This window comes from Tympanuchus pallidicinctus, unplaced genomic scaffold (genome assembly GCF_026119805.1).
Source record: "Tympanuchus pallidicinctus isolate F22 unplaced genomic scaffold, pur_lepc_1.0 scaffold21, whole genome shotgun sequence".
Lineage (NCBI taxonomy): Eukaryota > Metazoa > Chordata > Aves > Galliformes > Phasianidae > Tympanuchus > Tympanuchus pallidicinctus.
Genome location: NW_026294733.1, coordinates 2,766,320 through 2,790,418, shown reverse-complemented (window position 1 = coordinate 2,790,418; position 24,099 = coordinate 2,766,320). Strand labels below are relative to the sequence as shown.

General features: G+C 40.9%; 1 protein-coding gene across 10 annotated transcripts in view; it reads left to right on the top strand.

The window, feature by feature from the left end:
• The window catches only part of EBF1 (EBF transcription factor 1), a 266,492-nt gene that overhangs the window by 156,172 nt on the left and 86,221 nt on the right, over positions 1 to 24,099 (top strand). For 7 of the 10 annotated variants that reach the window (XM_052684474.1, XM_052684473.1, XM_052684471.1 and 4 more), the window contains 2 exons: positions 9,010 to 9,091; positions 16,987 to 17,128. In XM_052684474.1, coding sequence (XP_052540434.1) covers positions 9,010 to 9,091; positions 16,987 to 17,128 — 224 coding nt within the window. The remainder of the gene's footprint in view (positions 1 to 9,009; positions 9,092 to 16,986; positions 17,129 to 24,099) is intronic. The other 3 variants (XM_052684476.1, XM_052684475.1, XM_052684472.1) reach the window with 1 other exon arrangement.

Genomic DNA, 24,099 nt, shown 5'->3' with positions numbered 1-24,099 from the left:
GCATAAATTGTCTGTCGAGGGGTTGCACTCAATCCTTCAGAATGCTGACACTTCCCAAGTTCTTCTATGTAATTATGCAGCTGAGTCAGGTGATATAATTTGCACTCCTCTTCAGAGCAGGGCTGTGTGAAACAAGATTTATCATTTCATTTCCAAGTTGGCCGTTGCCATTGCAGTTCTACTGGGGATTTGGTGACGCAAACGCTGGGGCTGAGGCGTCATCCCAGCACTTAATGCCATGGTCCCACAAATGACTTTTGCTGGCAGTGTTCCTGAGGCAGCGGAACAGCTCGCACAGTCAGCGTGTGCACTGCATTTCTGTTACGTTTCCCTGGGGCTGGAGACTCCTTGGACTTGCATGTTGTTAATGATTTGGAGACATGAATGAACTCAATTGCTCTCTTCGTTTCTGATGCACCTTTGATTCACCATTGGCATATGTTGTGCAGTGTTGGAAATAAGAGACCTGAGGGCGTCTTCCTTTGACCCTTCTTTCTTTTCAGACCGTTAGTCCTGTGCATAAGTCTGGTCAAATATTCCCGTTACAGTCCACACCTCCTTGCTTTTTTTTTTTCTTTTTCCTTTTTCTTTTTTTCCCAACGTGCCTTTTCCACTTATAAGAAAAGGTAAATCTTGAAAACAAAACCTGAGTGAGTTTTGAGCTGGGTGATGGGGAGGAATGCTGTTACAACTACACCAGCGCCTTGCCTGATTATTGCAGGACACCTCTGCTCAGAGGGGTTTGGAGGAACGCTCCACATCTGTCCGTACAGAACCTTTTCTCTGTTCTGCTAATGCTCCAGATCTGGCCAGAAGGTGTCCTGCTCCCACACATCCCATAAATAGCCTGCCCTGCTGGGTTTGGCAGTTTGATGGTCGCACTGGTGTGTCAGTGTTATTTAAGGGTATTACTGGCATCTAATTGAGAAATCACTGATTACTGTACATGCAGCCAGGTTGCACGCAGCTTTATGTGCAAGCTTCTTTATGCTGTAGAGAATTCATGTGCTGATCTGGGAAAGGTGTGCAAGAGAAAGGAGGCGTCTGTTTCCCACACATGAAATATGTACCACGTGAATCTTTATAACTTTCCCAGCAAGTGGATGAAAGGAGCATGTCATCAGCACCCTTGGCTCCAGGTGACGAGTTTCAGAGTCCCACATCTGCTAAGAGAGAAGCAGCTTCAGCTGGCTGCATGAGCGCTGCTCGGCAGCACACTGGGACTGCGATACCACCAATGTTTTTCGGTAACACTGCTAAAGTTACAGTAGTTTACCATGAGGTAGCAGGCAACCAAATACTCATATCGTATTACAATAACAGCAGTGCTGTTATCTGTCATCGCTTACACTGAACAGAGGTTCTTTTAGCAGAACTATGGCCCTGGGAGGGCTGCTAATTCAGTGGCATTGTGTGAACTATGACAGAGCACAGAGATGCTTTAGATTTTTTCCACTGACTGGATTGTAGCATCTTTAGTAAAATTAGAAATATCTCACCCGCTTTTGTAGCCCAGTCTGTGAGCGGTCAAATAGGTGAAATGGAGACAGAACAAAATGAAAAGTAGTTCAGCTGAAACAAATTGGTTGAATATATATATATATATTTTAATAAATAAGTTCTGTTGGTTATGTGACTTTACTCACTGTAGTGTTGGAAAGTCTGTCACCATTTCAGCGAAAGCATTGGCCCGTCAGCTCGTAAAGAGCAGGCAGTGATTTGAAGCATGCATAGAAAGGCAGAGCTGGAGGTTTCTGTGCTGGGTAAGCAAAGACTGCTGTGCAGAGGAGTGCGGCTCTGCTGCCTCGTGCTGTCACAGCGTACAGCGGGTGGGGGTACGCAGTCATCCCGCGTGCACTGCGTGTGCTCTGCACCCGGATGGCATAAACTCCTTCCAACTCTTCCTATGGCAGAAGGGCAGCTGCAGCTGAAATCTAATAAAATTTTTAGATAATGGATCTGAGCACAGGTAAGGATATATAAGAAAGAAAAGTGAGATTTTCGCAACTTTAAGGAAAAAAAATATTAAAATGGCAGATCTGAGGCAAAATTAAATTACAGAAACCGAGCACTGAAAGCTACCTCTGGACTATTTTTAATTTTGTTTAGTGGTGTTTTTTGGTGGTGTTATCTCTTTCTTTTCTTATTAAAAAATCTGGGAGAAGGAACCACCCGTGGGATTTTAACTCACTCATGGGCAAAAATGCCAAACACACGTTCCCAAAGTACTGTACATTTCTCTGATGCATTTCAACTCTGTATCAGAGAGCTACAGAATTCTGTAAGATTAGAGATGAAACGCTGATATGCTGTGCAGAACGTGCAGACTTAAGGAGAAGCAATTGAAAGCACTTGGTAAAGCAAGCAATGAGTAATTTAAGGCTGTTTTGGGCAGTCCAACCTTCTGATCTGGTGATAACATGGATGCCTCTTCACCTATTTGCTGTGCTGAACTGAATATTTACTGTGTTGACAGCAGCAAACCCCAGCTATGCCAGCTTTGAGAGTCAGAGCGAGTTTACAGAAATAATGCAGGCTATTCTGTTTCTATTATTATGGCATTGCCTGAAGAATCTCACTCAATAGATTCTGGCTGCTTGAGGCTTATTCTCTCTGTCACATTGCCTTCTTGGACCTTTTCCGTAGTTCAAGAGGGAAATATGTATTTTCTAGTAAAATAAATAATTTTTCAGGCTTTTGGTTTTGGCTTTTTTTCCCTTAGTGACTGCTTAGCATCCTATAAATACAAAATACACGTCTGATTCAGCTTCAGTTTTAAGACACTGAGGGAGAATACTGAATCCAGTGAGAGCAGATTTGGGATTTTTTTTTTCTTCATAATTAGGATGTTTGACAACTCAAGAAGGTTATGTTTAGAAAAGAGTTAGATGATTGTATCTGGTGTTTAATTTCTCTTCTGCAGAATAAATTTCCTGTTGTAAAAATGCCACAAAAGGTAGCTACTGCTGTTTATTGACTGAACAGCCAAGCAAAATCCAGCTGTGAACATGTGGGTAATAGGATGTTTCCCCCATGCTTATATTTGATTTCCGTGCACGACCTCATGCTGGTAGATACCAATGTAAGGCTCAATTTTTCTTTTGTGAATGGGGTTCTTGACGTGGCCAGTTCACTGTATGTGAAAAGTGAGTTAAAGTACAAACAGAAAAAACAAACTCCCAAACCCAAAACTTTGCAACAGTGGATTCGTTAATGAATTGGAATTTGCATATTTCAAATGTTAAGACTTTTCTTCTCCTTTTTCTGCAGTTATTAGCTGGCTTGGGCTCAAATTTCTTTTAGTGTCACATTTTCTATTAATTTGACATCTTTTCTGTGGCAAACTGGAATTAAAAAAAAAAACAAAACAGAAACACTCTCTATAAGGGAAGATTAGAAATACTGGAAAAGTCAAAAGATTATAATTAAAGGGAAAAAAAAATCCTATTTTAGTTTAATTTTTTAAAAGTTGGGAGTTTTCTATCTAGAAAAGCTACTTCAAAATGGCAAGAAATATACTCAGTCCTTCTGACACTTCTGCAGGGAGGTTTCTGTGCTTTGATTTTTTTCTTTTCAAATTAAAATACATGGAACAATGGGTTCTCTCCATATTTTGATTGTAGTGGCAAATGTAGTTACCAGTAGATGCAGTCGAAGTTTCTGATTGAAAGAGTTATGTCTGAAAAGTACACAGAAAATCCAGAAGTAAATGAAGCAGCTGAAGTGTGTGCACTGGCTGCCTCTTGGTGACCTGTGGGTTCACCCCTGTATTGGCTTCTGTGCACCTTTATATGCCAAGTTTTCACCAGAAAGAAATTATCCATCATAAACTCCTTAAGAAAACTGTACTTGTAGCGTCCAGCGTCCTCTTTGCTGGGAGGGCAAGCATGGAAAGGATTGTGGCTGAGTTCTGCAAGGTACTGAAGTATGTGAATGCCACCTTTGTCTCCAACAGAACTGCTTCTGTATTTAAATTTATGCACATATTTAGTACTCCTGCTGAATCGGTACATCGTTCAGAATGAGCGTGCGATCCTTTTATCTGGTGGGCAGTTGCTAATTATTGCACGTAGTTTGCATTTACTAATTTTGCAAACTCACATGTACTTACTGCTGTGTTTCACCCAAGAGTCTAAATTTGCTCTCTTCTATCAAATGCAGTTGAGTTTTGTCCGATTTGCTTGCCCTAAAGAGCTTTAAGTTGTATCCCTGGCACTTCTGGATAGCCACTGCTCTGGCTGACCTTGGCAGCCCGACAGCTGTCATATTTTCACATGGATGAACTGTTCCTGAACAACTTCTCCAATGTATTGGGAACAAACAAGCTTTTCTTCAGCATCAGGAATGCAGCAGGTCTTCCCTTTCCAACTATTTTTTTCTCCTTCCACAAACATATTTATTGTGGCAATGGCAAGAAAATCCTACTGCTGAGCTTTCGTATTTGAGTTCCTTTAAATTTCCTTCAGGGGAGTGACAGAAGAACCAGCCCAGATCGTGTCAGGACTTGCTTTCTTTAACTCTTTGTTTACTTTGAATAAACATGGGCATTAATTTGTGGTGGAAGGAGGGGAATCAGAGGACGGGTGTCAGGAAGGAGCCAGCAGAAGTGGGGAGCAGGTAAAACCATAGAATCATAATATACCCTGAATTGGAAGGGACCCATAAGGATCATCAGGTCCAACTCTGCAAGGTGTCAGGAGTGAGGAGAGGAAGCAAAGCGGGAAGGCAGCAGAGCAGCCAGAGAGCTCAGACAGGGTTGGGGAAAGGGCCCCTCACTGGCAGAGTGGGGCAGTGGTGAGAGCAGAGTCCTGCTCAGACCAAAACCTTCCTGGGAAAGGAGCAGTTTTGTGAGGAAAAAAGTCTCTTAAGGGGAATTTTCATTCAAGTTGTGAGGAGAAAACCCTTCCAGAAGAGCTAATTAACCATCTGCTGGAGCTTCCGGCTGAAATTCAGCTGGAAATTCAGATTAATTTTTGTCTGATTTAGACTGGATTTTTGTATTTAGCTGGAAGTTCTACATTGGTCCTTGCAATTTCTTGGAGATTTGTGGTAGGACGATGCCATGGCTAGGCTGCATGCACACAGATTTTGATTCTTGATTCATTTTTGCAGCTGCACTGAGCTGCATTTTATCATAGTTTAGAATCTAGAGTTAACTTGTTTTTCCCTGAACTGGAGTCCCATATCCAGATGGGATAAGGGATGAAGCCCAAAGCTTCACATTTAATAGTAATGCAAGTCAGTCAACCCAGGTCCTTCATGAAAGTTTGCATATTTATGGACCTGAGCTCACTCCTGTGGATTTGGCTTGTGTTTCTGTGCTCCATATGCACCAGTTCTCCTTATGCCAGAGATGTCAGTAGTTGGGAATGGAGCTGGAAAATGTGTTTTGTTTGATTCATGCGAAAAGAAGCTTTGAGTGGTAGCAATAACTGTAATTAATGACTGAGTCTTGTGTGGTAAAAGATTTGGTGTTTAGCAGTCATATATGTTTGGAGAGAGTTAAAGTTGAAGATTGCACTGACATTCCACTGTTTTTCACATTTTTTTTCATTTTCAGAATGAATTTCAGGCCCCAGTGGTTAGCATTAATGCTATATATCCTCTGTGGTTACTATTAATGCTACACAGCCCTGTTAAATGGGGAGAATGTTAGAGCTGAAAAAAAAACCCACAGTGAAGAAGTTAGATGCAAACAAACAGAGATGGAAGTTTGTGCTTACAAAGGGCTCAGCTCTGCTGGCACTTCTCCTGGACCAGTCCTGTCAATCTAAATCTGAAGTATTTGCAGAGTGAAGTGCTGCTAATGAGCGAGGCTGGCAGAACTGGACTGGAGGTGAAGAAGGCAGTGGGGCAATTAATTTCAAGCAGGAACCGAGAGGTAGACCTGAACCTCTTGAGTCAAACTGTGACGCTTTGCTCTCATTCTGTGATCCATTTGTTGGTCATAGTGGGGACACTGGCAGCTGGGGAGCACTGGGCCAGCCTGCGAGCTGCTCAGCTCTTGTTTGGGCCAGCATGGGATGTGTCATGGAGCTGGAGGCTCCAGCTCTTGCGCATTCCAACAGTGCAAAGCCTATATGTCTTTTTATCTTTCAGTGGAATAAAAATGCAGTGCTTGGTAGGATGTATTCTTCACAGTGAGAGTAACAGAACGCTGGAACAGGCTGCCCGGAGACCTTGTGGGTTTTCCTTCTCTGGAGACATTCAAAACCCTCCTGGATGTGTTCCTGTGTGAGCTAATCTAGGTGTTCTTGCTCTAGCAGGAGGATTGGGCTAGATGATCTTTTGAGGTCCTTTCCAATCCCTGACATTCTGTGATACTGTGAGCAGGCAAATTTGTACTTAAAATACAATGGATGAACTTGGCTGTGTAAGTAAGGTATCTCGAAAATTCATCTGAAAAAAAATTTTTTTTTAAGTTAATTTTTTATTGAGTTGATTTAATTCAAATGAAAGTTTTGTTGCTTACCTGAGGTCTTTCAGTAGACTTAAATAGATTAATCTAATTTCTTCTACAGCTTACCTTGGTGAAGCTTCCATAAGATTTGGTGAAAATGGAGCAATTAGAGTTAGATTTTGAAACTTTGTGTCAGAGTTTGGAAACTCCAGAACACAGTTCCTGTATTTTGTAGTGAATCTCCCAGCTGCAATGCGCAGTGTTTGTCCAGAGATTCACCAAGAGCTTTCCATCTCTTCTGAGGGGCGTCAAGCCTCCAGCTGTGCATCTTATGTGTGTGGTGAGGTGGCTGGGAAGCCTTTGCACTGCCTATGCTATCTTTCAGTGCTGATATGTTTAATTCTACCATTTCCCAGCTCTGTTTGGGGCCATGGTACGGCTGTAGGATTGCAGCAGACCAAGGATGCAGCTGCTGAGCCCAGCACTAGGCAGAACTCTGAATAGTCCCACAACAAACCTTCGTGAGCGTAGGCTTCATCCCATAGAGTGAGTAGTCCTGAGGCTTTGCCACATAAGGCCTTGTTTGAGGTTGTAAGCGCAGGCTGACAAGGGTGTCTTTAGTTCCCAACAGATGGCCAGGCTTTTTGTTTCAGCAAACAGCCTTGCTTGGAGAGGTGGTCTCTGCATCCTGCCAGCATTTTGTATGACAGGGCCAGCTTAGGGCAAGGGGGATCTGATGTCCATGCCCTTCATAGCTCATGAACTAAATGATGAGCTGTTGACAGGAAAACCATAATCTGAAGTGTAAGATCCTGAACTCTCCCCGCTTTTCGTTTTTCTTTGGCAGAATTAATGCCCTGTTTGCTTGTCTCTCAGAATCCATTCTGGCACGAGTACAAACCTTCGCCTGGTGGCAAGCAGTTGTCTGGATCTGAGATGCCAAGATTTGTGCTGACAGCTCCTTCTACGCAATCTGAGTCAGACTGTCACAGCTGGCCATTAGAGGCTTAAAAAGACACACGCGCGTACAACAAATAGCACCAACTTTCAGTTATTGAAAATCAGAACCTGCTTGATGAGAAAGTGTAACGGCTTATATCTCTCTTAATTTTGGCATAAACAAACACAGTGTTTCCAAACTTCTCTTCAAGAGTGATGCCTGTTTATTTTTATATTGATTGTTGATCGCTTGCTTTTATTTCTGAGCACAGGGAGAGAAGGGATTTCGTGGGCCAGGACATCAATCCTTGTTAATCCTGGGCATTGCAGTTTATAACCCCCACATTACCTTACTTTTCTCTAGAGAAGACAGTCCCTTGGAGTTTGACTTGGTCCTTGCCTGGCATGATTTGCCTCGCATGATTTGCCTGGCATGGAGGAACAAGCCCTGAAGCTTGCTGGTTTGAGGGGCAGCATCCCAACTAGAGCAGGGCAAAGAATGCTGCTCATCAAAAAGGGATTTTCTGTAGCTGTTTACCCTCCACTTTTGCCTTTCTTGTTGGCAGTGTGTGCAAATTCTGCTGACTTTGCATTCAGTTTGGGTGTTAAAAGATGGGTGCTTGCAGAAGTTAACTTTCCAATTTCAAGCAAAGCAGGACCAAACAATCCCTCGCCTTCCTTTTTTTTATGTGGAGACAGGTCAGATTAACTTCTGCTTAGTCAACTGATGGTTATTGCAAATGTAATGCTGCTCTGTCTGGTTGCTCTAGGTTTTAAACTTGCTGTAGGATTAAATTTTGCACAGCTGAGCTTTAGTAGGCCTTAGTCTGTAGTTTATTTTGGACAAAAGGCTGATAAACTTTGGCTCTCAAGGAGAAAGCCTGGAATCTGAGACCTACCATTATTCATTGACTTGTCTTTATGAGTTTACAGTCCACTGACGCATAACACCAAAGGAAATATTTTCAGTGAAATGTTTGCTTTTTTCTTTGGCTTTGTAAAATGCAATGTATTTTCTTAGAGATATATGTCAGGGTCACATAGCTACTTCAGTGAACTGTGTATGGCCAGGAAATAGGCAGCATTGAAAATATTTCACTTTTCCATGATGTCAGTCTTTTAACTAAGACTTTCCTGTCCTTCTTTTGGGCTTTTGGTCTTTTGCTAACCACTGTTTAAGCATCTCAATATTGTGTACAAACTGAGTGTAATTGTGGAAGGGCGATTTTGATTCTACGGAATGGTTTCTGTATTTTTGTATTAAATCAAAATGTGCATGCTAAATTGAACTTGTAAAACAAAATCCCTTTTATACATGAAAAAATTTTCTTGGCTGGTATTTTTCATTTCCCTTTTGCTGGACCACAACATAGATCTCTTACTTTCTTGCTGTATGAGTTTGGCTATTTAGTGTGAAGGGGGGACCATATCTGAAGTCTTTAATGGCTCTATTACAGCAGAACTGTTAAGTTCACATATACCCTAGGACATCCTTACACATTTTGCTGGACTGTGGCCTCTGATCCCTCAGTGGACGGTCAGTGGTATAAATTGTCTGAGTTGAAATTGCTGTTGTAAATAAGGCTTTGTTAGACCAAATGTACAGATGTAACAATGTAGTGTTGTGCACTGTTTATAAGATGATAATGCCCATTTCTCTTTCTCCACAGGTTCTTCTTGAAATTTTTTCTCAAATGTAACCAAAATTGTCTAAAAAATGCAGGAAACCCTCGAGACATGCGACGATTTCAGGTCAGTTGGGCACGCTTCCTCCTTTAAAAAACAGCAGCTAACTCAAACTAGCCTAGTAATTCATTGGGAGATGCTAAAAATATAAGGCCAAGAACGTTCTTGATAAAATTATCTCAGTGGGAAGTGAATCCGTGAAAAGAAAACTCAAAGTGACCTCATTTCAGTTTTCAGTCACAAGACAACCTGGTTTTAGGGCTCTCTGTTCTGCCTGGGGAACTGGTTGCCTTCATGTAAACATGCCAAACAAAGTGAGCGCCATGCCTGTTGGAAGAGGCAGAGGAAGCTTTAAGAGTAATGGCTCATGGCTCTGGTAATGCTTCAGAATTTGCTCTTCTGCAGCATTGAAGACTCATAAATGTGCATTAATATGATGATAGTCCACCCCCTCTTGGAAGAAACTACCAGTGGGTATCTTTCTTGGGATGCTTTGGACTGATATTTCCCCAGTGTCTCAGCATGTGGTAGGGGAGGCTCAGGAGCTGTGGTATCTACTTAATTTAAAAGACCAAGGATGTTTCTGTATGCCACCCTACATCCATGACTTGTTTTGAAACTAAGAGCATAAGTATCCCTTGGGAAGATGGACTGTGCTTGCCTTTCTCTGAGCTGACAGGAGGGACGGTGTGGTGACAACACTGAGAAGAGGTTGTTGCAAACCCATTACTGGAGACATGATCCTTTGGCTGTGCCAGTGGTGATTTACCTGAGTAGGGGTTGAATTAAAATATGGGGTAGAGAGCCCAAGGACCATCTCTTTTGATGGAACGAGTAAATGGAATACGGGGAGAAAATATAGTATGGTCTTTCAGTGGGGATTTGACTCAGGGAGCTGAGGAAGTAACAGAAGGTTTGTCCCCTTGACTGTAAGGACCTCTGGAGGAAGAAAATACCAGAAGATGACGGCAGCTTTCTGCAGTAGTTCACAATGTTTGTTTGCTTCTTTGTAGCATCACAGTGCTTAACTGAAAATGCTAAATGCTTTGTGAATGGCAACGTTGTTTATATGTAGAACATACGTCTTTTCGTGAACTATTTAATTGCAACAGCAGAGGAAGGTAGAAGGGTGGTATTTGCCTCTACAAGCGTAGATGTGCAGCCGTGAGTAGGTGTGGCAACAGAGATTAATTTAATCAAAACGAAAGCTAGCATTATTGTGGCAGAAGTGTTAGCTTCTCATCCCATGTTCTTCCCACCGTCACATTTCTGCGGTGATTTGAGAGGGCATTATCAGTGAAAGTGGAAAAAGGACTCCCAACATGGGGCTTCAGGCCAAGCAGTCACCCCTGGGGCCTGTCAGAACTTGCTTCACAACATGTACACTTTGCTGGGTTTGTGCTCACCCAGGCTAGAGGCTGATTTTCATATGGTAATGCCTTCGTGTGTTCTCTCAGAACAGCAATCAGGAGCCTGTGTCGGCGAATAGGTAGGACATAGGAAAGGTTGTTGATCTCTTGACTTGTAAAGACATTCTGTCATACAAACCCAGCTTCACAGCAGTTGAGCTTTCTGTGTGTAAACAGAGACTGCTTAATTACACAGGTCGTGTCAATTAGTGTGACCTTAGCATTTTCAAGAAATTAATCACTTTCAGCAGAGTGAACCGCTTACACTGTAATACAGGGTGGTATTGAAGCTTGTTTTACTGCAGCTGCTCTTGCGTTGTTGATGATTTTTTTTTGTTTGCTTTTCTTTTTTAATCTTGAACTTACTCTTTTTGCAGTAGACTTCTTAAAATAGTCAGAATACTGGATCCAGTCTTCACTTTTTATTTCTTGGCATGAAAAGGACCACACATGCACATAGTATCTTGATAACATGATGCACCTAGATATTTAAGATGGTGTTATACAGAAACCAAATGAAATCCAGGTCCCCGTAAAGTGAGTAGAGGGTTTGTCATCAGCTCCTCTGTGCCACAGACATATTCCCAGTGCTTTCAAAAGTCTGTCTCAAAAAGATTTGCAAATTCTTTTTGAATAGCAGCATGCTCTTTTCACAGAAAATTTAAGATTTTTTCTTCCTTTACTTTGTTCCACCTACTATGCTGGACTGTCAAGCTGCCTGAGAGCTTGTCCACTTCTTGGCATGATATCAGTTATCTGCCTCCCGGAGTTGCTAGGAGTCATTACAACAGAAGTTGTGAAACAGTGAAGGCCAGGGGCATGAGTTTTGTACCAAGTGAGGACAGTTTGTACTGAAAAATTTCCTTCCTAATAGGTTTGTTTCATGCAGCAGGGAATTGTCTGACTCTACTGTGATCTAAGATGGGGTAAGAAATTGTAGGGAATAGGTAGAGTGTATGTTGGTTCAGAAGAACTGCATGTGAATTTTCATACACGTATAGAAATTAATTTGGAAGTTTTATCCCAAATGTTGTGTTCCTGAACTATGGGATAAGCTTAGAAAAGCAGGTATGGGCCTGGAGAGAGATGCATTTCCCTACATTTCTGAGATGCTCAAGCACGTGATGACTGGGTGCTGCATATCAGTAGTGTCATGTGCCAGCAGGAGTGTGTGCTGGAGTGGTTGTAATAGCTCTGTCTGTTTTAGCAGAAAAGTTCTTTACAGAGAGAGTTGTGAGATGCTTGAACAGCTGCCCAGAGAGGCTGTGGATGCCCCGTCCCTGGAGGTGTTCAAGGCAAGGTTGGATGGGGCCCTGGGCAGCCTGGTCTGGTATTAAATGTGGAGGTTGGTGGCCCTGCATGTGGCTGGGGTTGGAGATTCATGATTCTTGAGGTCCCTTCCAACCCTGGCCATTCTGTGATTCTGTGAAGACAGGAAAAGCCAAATGCTGTCTGTGCATGGACTTGAGTGTTCAACTATGGTACAGACTCCCTGCTTGTTCTCAAGAAAATTACTTCATCTCTGTTTCGTCAGCCCAATTGCACAATACATTTGGCAACGCCACTTAATTTTCCCCTTAGTCCAACCTTGTCTTTATTATTCTAAAAGCCCCATGGAACAGATGCTCAGTCTGTTTTTGCATTCTCTGTCACAATAAGCTGTTGGCTTTGGTAGGATAGGCTGTGGAGTCCCAATCAGTGGTAGTAATAAGTAGGTGGTATCATGGGTAAACTCTGCCTGGATTTTGTTTTTCAGCATGAAAACTCATTCATATAACCTAAACAGTTTCATATGTTATTGTAATTAATGAAACCCAAGTGCCCCAGTTATCTTGTTGTTCTTGTTTTAGCACAGCTGCTTGCAAACTGACACATGTCAAGTTATAATTTAGAGAAAACTTTTCAGACTGAGTCACTGCATAAAACCCTGAACGTTCGTTTATTATGAAAACCTTGAAAGTCACTCAGAAATTGCCTTGCTGTTCAGTGCTGTTACCTCAACCTCTTCCTCAGCCTAGGCTGCTAGTTTGCCTCAATGGGATGCTGCCACTCATGTTTGAATTGAAGCCACTTGTGTCCTATTGCAAATTTGCATAAGAGACAGAGATGATGCTTCATGAATTCCAGATAATGGAATTTGGACATGCAAGGCTCCATCCCTAGAGAAGGGAAAGGCGAAAAAAAAAAAAAACAACCTGGAAAATAGCAGTACGAGCTGTGGCCCAATTCAACAAGGTAATTAAGTGCCTGACGTGGCCTCATGCACGTGAGCAAAATGACTGAATATGTTGTACTTATGTGCTTTAAGTTAGGCACATTTTTAAGTGTCTTGTTAAATTGAGAGTAATTTCTAGTTATTAGGATAAAGAAGATATTGTAGGAAGAGGTCACCAAGTGGTGATGAAAATAAAGATGCATTGCTCAAGCCGTTTCTGCATAGATTTCAGAAGAGCAGCAAATGCACGAGTTACAGGTTTTACACTAATGACGTGCTTTAAATCTGGAAATCGTCTTAATCAGATTTTTTCTGCCTTTGCCTCTGGATGTTGGGGACATCACAAAAATATCAGAGCCCTCAACATACGCTGGAGAAAATTGAAAGCACAAGGAACATGCTATGTCTTAATCAGTTAGTGAAGCTTAATGGGCTGTGGTTAAAAATGAGGAGTCATGCAATGCTTAATTTTGATATATTAGGTGAGGTACCATAACAAATAAACGAGCTGAGTGCTAAACGTGGATAAATAGCTTGATCTACAGGCTCCTGATCTCAGAATATTTTTTTAAACTAAGCCCCAAAGCATTCACAACTGGACTATTTAATGGCAGGCAGAATAATTCACAGAGCCGTGATACGTTAATGCCGTTGATAGTGCCAACTTCATTGAACAAAGTTATAAACCAATGTGTTTCTTTCATACCCCTGTCTCCCCTGGTGTTGATACAGGATTTAAATTCAAAATCTATGAAGGGCTGAAGCTAAAGCTCAAAATCGTTTTCCGTGTTTGCCTGTCCCAAATTAAAACTGTGTTTTGTTGACAAAATTTGGAAAGGTTTGAGATTTGGCAGGCCTGGTTGTCCCTGTGCTTACATTAATGTGTCAGCACCTCATTAATCATTTATTAAACTGTAGTGTGCCTTTCCCTCTTGCTATGGTCTGTGTTTTAGGATGCCTCAGTGGCCATTCCACATCTACTTTGGCTCTCCCCTCCCCCTAATTTTATGATTTCTCCACAAATTAGGTTTAGCGTGTGCTTTGACTTGAACATGTCCCAGTCGTTTCAAAATCAAGATGAGGAGAGTGTAGTATTTTTTTAGATTAAAAAATATGAGTAGAACTTGTAAGTATGTAAGTGCTCTGTAGCAGTCCAAGTATGTAACTATAGCACACAAAATTCAAGCTGTATTTTTTCCCTATTAATCATTAGAGGTATTAATATTTTGTTAGTGCACTGTATGCTCAGTATTCTTGTGTTAACGAGATTTTGTGTTTTAAGTATTAAACAGTATTTGCTGTTTCTTGCAGGTGCAGTATTTTTTTTCTTCAGACACATAAGAATAACCACTGTTTTTTGGTGTTTTTTTTTTTTAATGCATTTCCTCAGACTGGAAACACTTTCTCTTGGGGATTCCTTTTACAGTATCTTCTGCTAACGACACTGACGAACTGCACCAATGTGATCTGTTCATAGTAAATCAAACTCTGTTCAGGGGTTAGGTAGGGAGGCACTGTTAAGTAATTCAAAATCTGTTGCATCAACAATTTCAGAAACATGAAGGGGAAAAACTGAATGGAGTTTTAGTCCCATAAAAGCAACCTCACAAATTATTTCATTTAGTTCTTCCCTAGCAAGGCACACGGATAGAGACAGCTGCTTACATACACGTTTCAGAGGTTTGGGATCTGCCTTGCTGTTGTTGTTCTTGAACTGTTAGTATCCTCATTTCTCAAAACGTTCAGAAGTTTGGCTTTCAGCATAGGATTGATCAGTTCCAGTGCAAAGTATGCATGTTCCCATATGTTTTTTGTAATGGAGGCTGTATTTCAGGTTGTGGCCGTTATTATCAGTTGCAATATTATCTGTTTTTGTATGCAACTTAGTAGATTCCTAGAAGAAGATAAGAGACTGGTATAAATCATGGAGCTATGACAAGCAGTGCCAGCTAAGGATTTGGCTCCAAATCCCAGTTGCAAAGAACTGACAGTGGTTGCAAGTGCACAAATAAGATCGCAAACCCTCAGCCACTTACTATATAGGATCATATTTTATTGAAAATGTCATAAACTTTATTCTATCCCTCAGGAATGCAAAGAATAAATTACTTTTGAAATCCCTTTTGGAATTTTATATATAGGGCTTTTTTTTTTTTTTTTTTTGCCATTTTTTTCCCCCCTAGTTTGATTTGAGAAGAACTTACTTACTGTGCCTACTGTTTGGTGCCTTCTCTTCCCCAAATTTCCATCCGTAAGAGCTCTTGAATCATTTATTTGGTATTTTAATATCTTTCACTTAAAACACATACAAAATCTATTGCCTGGAATGCCATTCTGATGGACAGTTTTGAGATCCTTTAGATGTACAATATTCTCTTTTGTATTTCTCTTTTTTAAGGCAAAACTTTGGAATTACCTACTGCCAGCTTAGCAACTTTGCTTACTTTATGTTTTTATGTATTTTCTAGGTGGTCAGTAATAGGTGAACATTTTTTTGTCTAAAATTTTTAAATCCAAGTAATGAAATTGAATTGTTGTAAGCGATCCTTTAAGTGTCCCCATTTGACCAACTTTGAGAGGCAGCAGCTTCCTAAGAGAGTTGAAGCAATGTTTGCCAATCTTTGTAAAGCATTTCACCTCTTCAGAGGCTAAAGCCTCTCAAAACCAAGAACAATTAAAGCAAGAGCCTTTCAGAGCGACTGGGGAATTCAACAAAATAAATCAGAAATCCTCTGCCGCAGCTCTGGAGGCTTGCCTCATTATAAGAGCAGATCTATTAGCCCCCTTGCCATTGTCTTTCATTTCTCAAGTGAGGTGATTCTAATTAAATTAATCTGCATGTCAATCTATCGGTGATCAATCAAAAGGGCTGAGGTCCCCCTTTGCGGCAGTGTGCTTGCGGCTGACAGGGGCTGATAATGGAGGAAGAAATAAACTGTCGAGCAAAGTTAATTAGTCAACATAATAGGTGGATTAAACAGGAGCTGCTGATTGCTGTTTCACATGTCGAAGCATGAGGTGGGAGCTGAAACTGCAATTAACAGACAATTATTATATTTGGTTGTAAGAGGTCGCATGAATAAACATATCTCTGTGGGTTTCAGTTTTTAATCCCTTTCCCCGCTTAATGTAAGGAGAAGTGTAGGTCATTTCTTCGTATTGTTTTAGTGGAAGTTCTTGAAGGCAGCGCACGCTCCTGGCAAACTGGCAGCCAGCTGAGGGCCAAAGTGTTGGGTGGAGTAAAGCTCTGGAAATGATGCTTTTCTGGGGGGTGGAAAAAGGTGTTGGAAGGGCAGCTTAATGAAGACCAAGGCTGTGATGTTGCACAGCTGAAATATGGTGGATGGAGACCCAGGGTGGTAAGCTGGTGGCTCAGCCTGGATCTCGCCCTCTCCACCCCCTGGTTTCCTCCACTACAGTTTGTGGCTCAGGTGCCCTGAAAATGAACGGGGGTTTCCGCTTGGATGGTGTCTTCTGAGCTTCAAGGCTGAGAGGTCCCTCTGAGCAGTTGGCTCTCCTAACTCTGATTCCAATGCATAACCATTTTCTCCCCTCCAGTGCAGCTCCTTTCCCACCCTGAGCCACTCCATGGAACAGAAGCATTGGAATCTGCTTCCAGGGTAGTGCCCCTCCACCTCCTTCCCCTTGCCTCAAACCGAGCTGTTGACATGGAGATAAGTTGGTGAATACAAATAATACTAGCACTGGATGAATAGGGTTGTGTTCCCCAGATCAAGTCCCCACTGTCAAGCGTGCGTGCATATACAAACACACCTATGTGTACTCACTGAGATAGAGCTCAGGAGAAATTTGGGCCAGTCCAGCAACCTGTGGTAACTGTACTGAGGAGTGAGAGTGCAGGTTTGTCTGGGGAGGAACATGGCAAGTCTAATGGCAACTTCACAAAATGCACTTTTGTTTTCTTTTATTCTGAATTGATTCTCATTTGCAGTGTCAACAGCTCTATCTACTTCAGCATGGAAACTGAAGGATAATTTAGGGTGAAACACAGCTGCCCTTGTACATGTGGGAAAAATACTTAATAAAGATCCTCTTGTTAAAATGATAGTTAACGGTGCGCTGTCTGCCATTCAGCTACAAACTCTGCAATTTGACTTAAAACTGCATCAAAAGCTTTCGATGCCAAAGACCCACTCATCAATAGTGTCTCTTGTTAGATTTGTACAGCATAAGCACCAGTTATTATCTGAAATAGCTATGCAATTTTCTACAGCTCCCAGCTGTTATTTATTTAACTGAGTTTATTACACTCTGTGCTTCTTAAAAAACATTCATATACGTCAAAATGTTCCTCCGTTTTACTCTTGTGCTTGCAGGTTGTGGTGTCTACAACAGTCAATGTTGATGGCCATGTGTTGGCAGTGTCGGACAATATGTTTGTGCACAACAATTCCAAGCATGGGCGGAGAGCTCGAAGACTCGATCCTTCGGAAGGTACGCCTTCTTATCTGGAACATGGTAGGCATATCATTTTCATTGGTTGGCATTGCTACTTTAAATGCAGATTTATTTGGTTTCTGTCTCTGACTGCTGGTTTCAAGTTGTCATGTTATGATCAATGCCTTTGGGATTGGGATACCTAAAAGAGACTGACCCCTGCTTTAAAAAGATGGTTCTCCAGACCAAAACTGGAATTTTTCAAGTAGGTCAGCACAAAATGTAGTGAAGTGACAAACTGGTAGGCAAACATGGGTGCAGAATCTGTTCCTTGTGTTAGTGAAGCATGGTGATTTTTTGGGGGAGGGGTAGTTGTGTCTATTCAGCAACTAAAATTGACCTTTTCCAAATTGGTTTGGTTTCTGACTGTGCATGCAATGGATGTTACATTATTGCTGAAGTGCTCAGTACCCAAATTCAGGATTGGATTACTCATTCCTATAGACTGCAGAACTCTTTAGGAGATCCAGTTGTTCCTTTGGATTGTTGCAAATGAAAGCAGAGGCCGTTTTGGAAGGCGCTATGCTTACTCAAGCCATGGACAAATGTTCTCTTCTGGCTCCAGCTGTGCCAGTTGAGACAGTTCTTGTTCCATACGTGCCACAGCTGCTGGTCTTTCCTCTGTACTGGAGGCTATTCTCTACCATAGACACGCCAGCCTAGATGATAGTCTGATTGCTCTTTAGCCTCCTTCAATCAGAAGAAGTTCATCTCTCTTAAACAGTTTCAACAGTAACTCTTTGCCAGTCCAGCTTGTTTTGCTGAAAAAGTTGAAGGAGAAGTGGCGCAAGGCAGTTTGGCTGGCTTTTCTGAAAGCATAGGGAGCACCAGCAAGGGTGGGAAGGGGGCAATGTGGCTGGAAGCAGCCTGGGAAACTGTAATCTTTTCCATAAGATCAACTGGTCCTGGAAGATAATATCTGGTGCTTACTGTAGGTGCTTAAAATGGGAGTTGTTGAGTGTGAATGCTCTTTGAAAAATCTGGAGTTGATTAACATTTTGTCTTGCTCTTTGTCCTCAAAGTTGATGACGGCTGCTGGGGAAAAAAAAAAAACCAACAAAAAAACAAAAAAACAAACAAAACCAAAAAAAAAACCCAAAATCCCCCCCACAAAAAAAAACTCAAATCACAAAAAGAAAACCAACTTAACAAAAAAACAAAAAAACCACAACTCTCTACCCCCCAACAAAACAAAACAACACAACCTACCCCCCAACCAGACAAATAAAAGACTAATACCAAAGGGCATTTCACTCTCCTCTCCCTGTTCCAGCTTGGAAGAATATTTCTTTGTCTTCAAAGCTGTTTGTAATCCTAATTCAGTAGGTGCTTGCGCCCTCTAGGAGATGGGGGTTTCTATTGAAGTTGAATGTAGAAGGCACTGGTCCTTTTATGCTGGTTTGTTCCACAAATATTTGCCAAGGATCTGATGAATAATTAAATAGATTTTTCCAGAGTTTGAAGAAAGCAGATAAAATTTTCTCCAGGAAAGTGAATGCCACTCAGAAAAACAGTCACTAGACATGTTAAAAGAAATTATTAATAGCAAGAAATGGGTAAATGTGAGAGTTTCTACTACTCAGTGGATTCCTGTGGAAATAGCTTTCTATTCTGTTCATGCTTTCGAGCATCAGTCCTGCAAGTACTTATGCATATATTTAAGATTATGTGCACATATGGTCCTGTTGGGATCAATGAGGCTTCTTGTGTCAGTAAAGTTGAGGGTATTGATAAGTGTTTGCAGAATCAGGTCTGTAATTCACACTTACCAACCTAAAATTCTTAGCTCAGCAGCGTTTCTCATTATATAAACATAACTTACATCTGTATTTATTTAGCTCTAACTTTTTATGTAGGCTATGAGCCATTTTCAGCTATAATTCATGTTATAGAATTTTTTTTTCATCCTGCCAACAACCTAATTTAATAAACAAACCACTGTCATAATTTGTGCTGAATTTTTACAAAGAATGTTCGAACTCTGTCTTTATTAATTAGCAGGAGGCAGAACATTAGGAAAAGAAACTTTGCCGCATTCAACTTTGTAATCCTTCCATGAAGTCTGGCCTTTCAAAAACCTCTTATTTTTCACTTATTCCTACTAGAGTGGCAATCTCTTTTCCCCCTTGCAGTCCTCTCAGTGTATAAGTTTGGTCAACACAATGCTTACTTTCTCACACTTGTGAAGTTCGTGTTTCTATGCATGGTATCATAAAATCCTCACTTACATCTCCCTTCTTCCCTCTCCTGTCTACCTGAAGGATTCTATCGGCAAAAAAGAAGGGGGTGGAAAAAGAAAAAAGACGATACTCTGCTTGCATAGTTACACAAACTTGGATATCGTGCAGCTATTAAAAGCCAACATCTGCAAACTATCTCCATATGTACATTTCGGGAAAGGTGATTTTTCTAATCTAGTTTCTCAGGCACCTCTCAAGCAACCTCATAAAGCCACCACTAATAAATTCTTACTTTTGAATGCAACCTCCGTCCTACAAAATTACACTTTCCCCAAAGGCTTGGTGGAGCCTTTCATTTTAAACTAAATCCTTCAATCCAACTCTCCAGGAATTCTATGCATATTTGTGTCCAAGAGATGCAAAAAAAGAAAAAAAAAGAAAAGAAATCCAGTAAGTGTTTTAAATGTCACTATTGAATGTCTAAAACACTTAACTGAATGAGAAAAAGTGGGAAAAGTCTCAACTGGGCTTAATGTTGTTGAATTTTGGGCAACCACCAAGAACTTCAGACCTGTTGGAACAGATGAGAGTTTCCTTCACTGAAATAAATTTTTAGTTTTACTTTGAGTCACTAAGTGTATTCTTATCCTCGGTTTTGCAATTTTTATCTTGAATAATATCTTCGAGTGTAAGTAGAAGAGACAGCTTGTTTGTCTTTGCTCTTTCCAGTTTCCTGCCTCCCTGAGGGGAGGGCAGATTGCCCTGAACAGAGTTTGTAAATGGTAAACTGGAAACTACCAGAGTCGTGGCTTGTTTGTCTCTGGTTTGCTGCTTTGCTGAGCAACTTCTGATTGTAGGTTTTGAAATGCTGGTGTTTAACTCTGGTATGTCCTTGACCAAATGTGTACTTTTCTAGATATTTGACTCTTTAAATCAACTGTCTGATCACAAAAGTGATGAATGCCTGACTTTGAGAGCACAAAGTCTGGGACAGGGGAGAGAGAACGTATGAAAATGTGCTGGCTGCCTGCTTTGGTTGGTGATACCCAGCTTATTTTTCCTCACAAAGCTGCAGTGGGACATACTGCTCTGAACTATGGAGTTGCAGTTTACGTGACACCAAAAAAAGACTTTGGATGCCAAAAGTCTAGAAAGGAAGCTTTACTTGCTGAGCCACTCAGGGGCCTGGTATCTCCACATTTGGGTTCTTACCATTTCATTAGCAGGTAGCCTGGATTATTTTTGGGACATCCGACACATCTCTATTTATATCTTGCTTGCCAGCCAGTAAAGTTCCTTTTTCTAGCATGTCTCTGTATCTTTGAAGATTAATAGCTGGCACAGGCCAATTATTTCATACATCTCTGTGTGGTATAAATAGGGTAAGCCACAGCAATCTTGTGGTTTTTGTAATTATCACTTTTACATTCACAAATAGTTGGATCCTCACTTGTTTTATGTTTATGGTAAACCAGAAGACTGGTGTGGTTGACCTTTATAAATTGTGCACATATAGTAAGATGTATAGAGAAGAGCCAGCAGGCCCCAACCATTAGAATATGTTTCAGTTTGTAGTTCGTTCCAGGGTGTCAATTTTAAAGGGAAAACCTTTCCAGTGCAATTTAAGTGACTAGCTTATGGAAGGGGCAATTCTGACAGGGTTTGCAATAACCCTTTTCAAGTTAACCAGCATGAAGTCCACCACTGCAGATGTCTGCAAAGTTTCCGGTTAAAACTCTCTTATCACCACAAAGTAAAAATTCTTTTTCCCCCAAGTCTTTCAATGACTCTACAAGAATGTAAAGACAATTGCAGCATCACTTTCTGTATTATTTTTCCTCACTGGCAGAATGCAGTGCCCTCGAAAAATGATAGTCCCTGAGACCCTGTCAGTTTGCATGCTCTAACACTTTATTATCTAATGATCTAATATGCAACAAGGCAAAGAAGGGGGTGCTTATCACCCTGACAGGATGCCTAAGAAAAGTGACTAAATTACTTTATGTACCATTAGTGCTAGCTGCCACAGTGAACTCGCTGTGAGCATTTATGCAAATATTCCTGAATACATTCAAGTGGCCTTGTCAGGAAGATGACTGACAAGCAGTTTAAATGCTTGTTATTTTAAAGGGACAGTTTGATTTCTTTCTTTCTTTCTTTCTTTCTTTCTTTTTTTCCCCTTCCTCCTCTTCCTATGTAGGAGAGCACTGGGTGTGATGGGGTTTGCTGGTGGTTTGCCTCTGAGTTAGCTCGACAGCAGCAAAAGAGGAAAGATTCAAGGTAGAAATAGGAAAAAACTATGAGATGTGGTACTATTGTGTGCTGATGGAAGCAAAGACAACCATGATTTCTAAAGCCCCGCCACTGTTTTAGCATGCAATATATATAAATCTATCCATGTCTATCTGAAACAGATCAATATATAACAAAGCCATTATTAATGGCTGCCTTGTGGAAATAATGGCTACATTATTTGGTCTATGTATTATGGCATGTGAGGCCATAAGCTTTCACTATGTTGTTTCAGTTCATGATAATGGTAATGAATGATTCAGACTGTTTGCTATCTGCAGGTGCAAAATGTACAGTTAATGAAGAGCAGTAGTTGCTGTGCTTCAGCTGTGTACATTGGATAAGCCCTTTCCTCAGCAGTAGGGCATTTATGGAGCTTTTCTTGCCAATCTTGGCCACCCAGGCAATCTCAGATAATATTGGAGGCGCATGCTCAAATTTGCCACTGAATCTTTACATCTGAAAGAAAAAAAATATCTCTGTGTTCTAAGTTGACTGTACATTTCTCTATTCAGCTCATTAAAAAAGGAAGTTTTTTCCTGATCTTCTATTTCAATTTGACCTTGAATCCCTTGATGTTGCACATGTCCATGCTTGATTAAGTTGTTAATATAAGACAGAATACTGACTGAAGGCAAAAATATTAGGAAGTTGAGAAAGAGGGTTAATCTGCAAAATTTATTACATTTTACCACTCAGATGGTGTAGGTCCAACTTCTTAATCACAGTTAGGGATACTGCATTCACAAACCAACCAAGCTTAAACAAAGGAACTTTCATTTTGCTTCACTGCATCTATGGAGGGAGGCACCTGTTAAATCTTACTGCCTCACTTAGGAATGTTTTTGTGATTATCTGAAAAACATAAACACACAGGCTTTTTCTGCACGATATCATTCCATGTAGAGAAATGCAGTTGGCTTGATTTATTATTTAGAAGGAAAATATTGAAAAAAAATATTAGGATTCTACCACTCTTCTTGAGGGGATCTTGTCTGTTATTCTGTGATATGTTTGCTTTCTAATTTATTTTCTATGAGGGAGGAATACCTTGGGTTGTTGGACATCTCAATGTGTACACAAGGGGAAAAAATGTGACTTTCAGAACATTGCACAACATGGATAGTAATAACAGCAAGTGAGCCTTGATATACTGAAGGATTTCAAAACTTCAAGCTGGAAATAATTTTCTTCACTTTTGCCAAGTTGTCTTTCTCATATCGGCTCCTTCATAAATGCAGTGACTCATAAATTCAGGCAATTTTTTACATAATGGCTTGTTATGTGTTCTTGGAGCTTGACCTCACTGAATGTATAATATTAACCTCTTCACTGCCCTGTGGTCTGACTGCATGTTTCCAATATAAGTGAACACATGAGGGGTGGATTAGTCCAGTTTGTGTACTCAGATGGAGCTAGAGTCCCTCTGAAGAGACAAAACATAACCAGAAAGGTGCTACACTTTAGAGAATTGGTAGAGAAATAAAGACTCAAATATGGTTCTCAACAAGATTTTAGCACTATGGATCGGTGAAACAAGTTGCCAAAGCTGTGGCAGATTCTGTGAAGTTTGCAGATATGAAATCAAGACCCGGTCTCTTCTTAAATGGTGTGTATCAGGTCAGGGAAAGGTTATGGGCTTGTGCAATTGCTCACTTAGGATTTGTGGGGTGAGGCTCTCTGGTGCTGTATGGGATCCCTGGCTGTGTGATCACAACGGTCCCTTCGGGAGTGAAAACGCAGTCCATCAGGTTAGCAAAACACAGCAGAGCTCTGATTCACACAGCTCCAAAACGCGTTAACTACATTGTGCCCCACTGAATTGTTCTGATGAATTTTTGCAGTCCTCTCCAGAGCAGTGTTGCTGTCTGCAGGCCCTGTGTCCCTGCTTCCTCTTGGAAGTTACTGAGAATTTCACAAGAACTGGCGGGTGGATGGAGCTGCCCTCCTCCTAGCCAGTTGCATCAAAGAGAAAGCAGAAAATCTTCTATGTGTCTGGGTCATAAATCAGGCGTTGAAGAGAGATGCTTAAAAGTTTAGACTATCTGGTGGCAGCAATTTTGATATTCCAAAATATATTTTTAGTTTGAGGATAAATGAAAAGACAAATAAATCTTCCAGAAGAGATTTTTAATGATTGGTTTGTGCATGCAGAGTCCAGAATTTCAGTTTTGCCATTAGGCTTTAAGTCTTCTGTGAAGTTGGAGATTTGAGTTTGTGAATATTTTCATTATTTAAACATAGTCTCATAATATGGACGTACCAATGCTGCTGCTGCCGTGGCACAGGAGACTTAAGAGAAACCATCTGAAATATTTTAGCCTTTTGAAAGAGTTGTTTTTACATAATGGCCATAGTAATGCTTCCTGAATAGGCAGGTTTGGGTACTCCAAATTGTCTCAGTTAGAAAGGATTCCTACTTGACAGTCATGTACCAGGGACGTAGTGTCACATCTAATGGGAAAAGGAAAAAAAAAAATACTATGGAAGTTGGAGACACCTGGATTTTAAAAAGCGAAG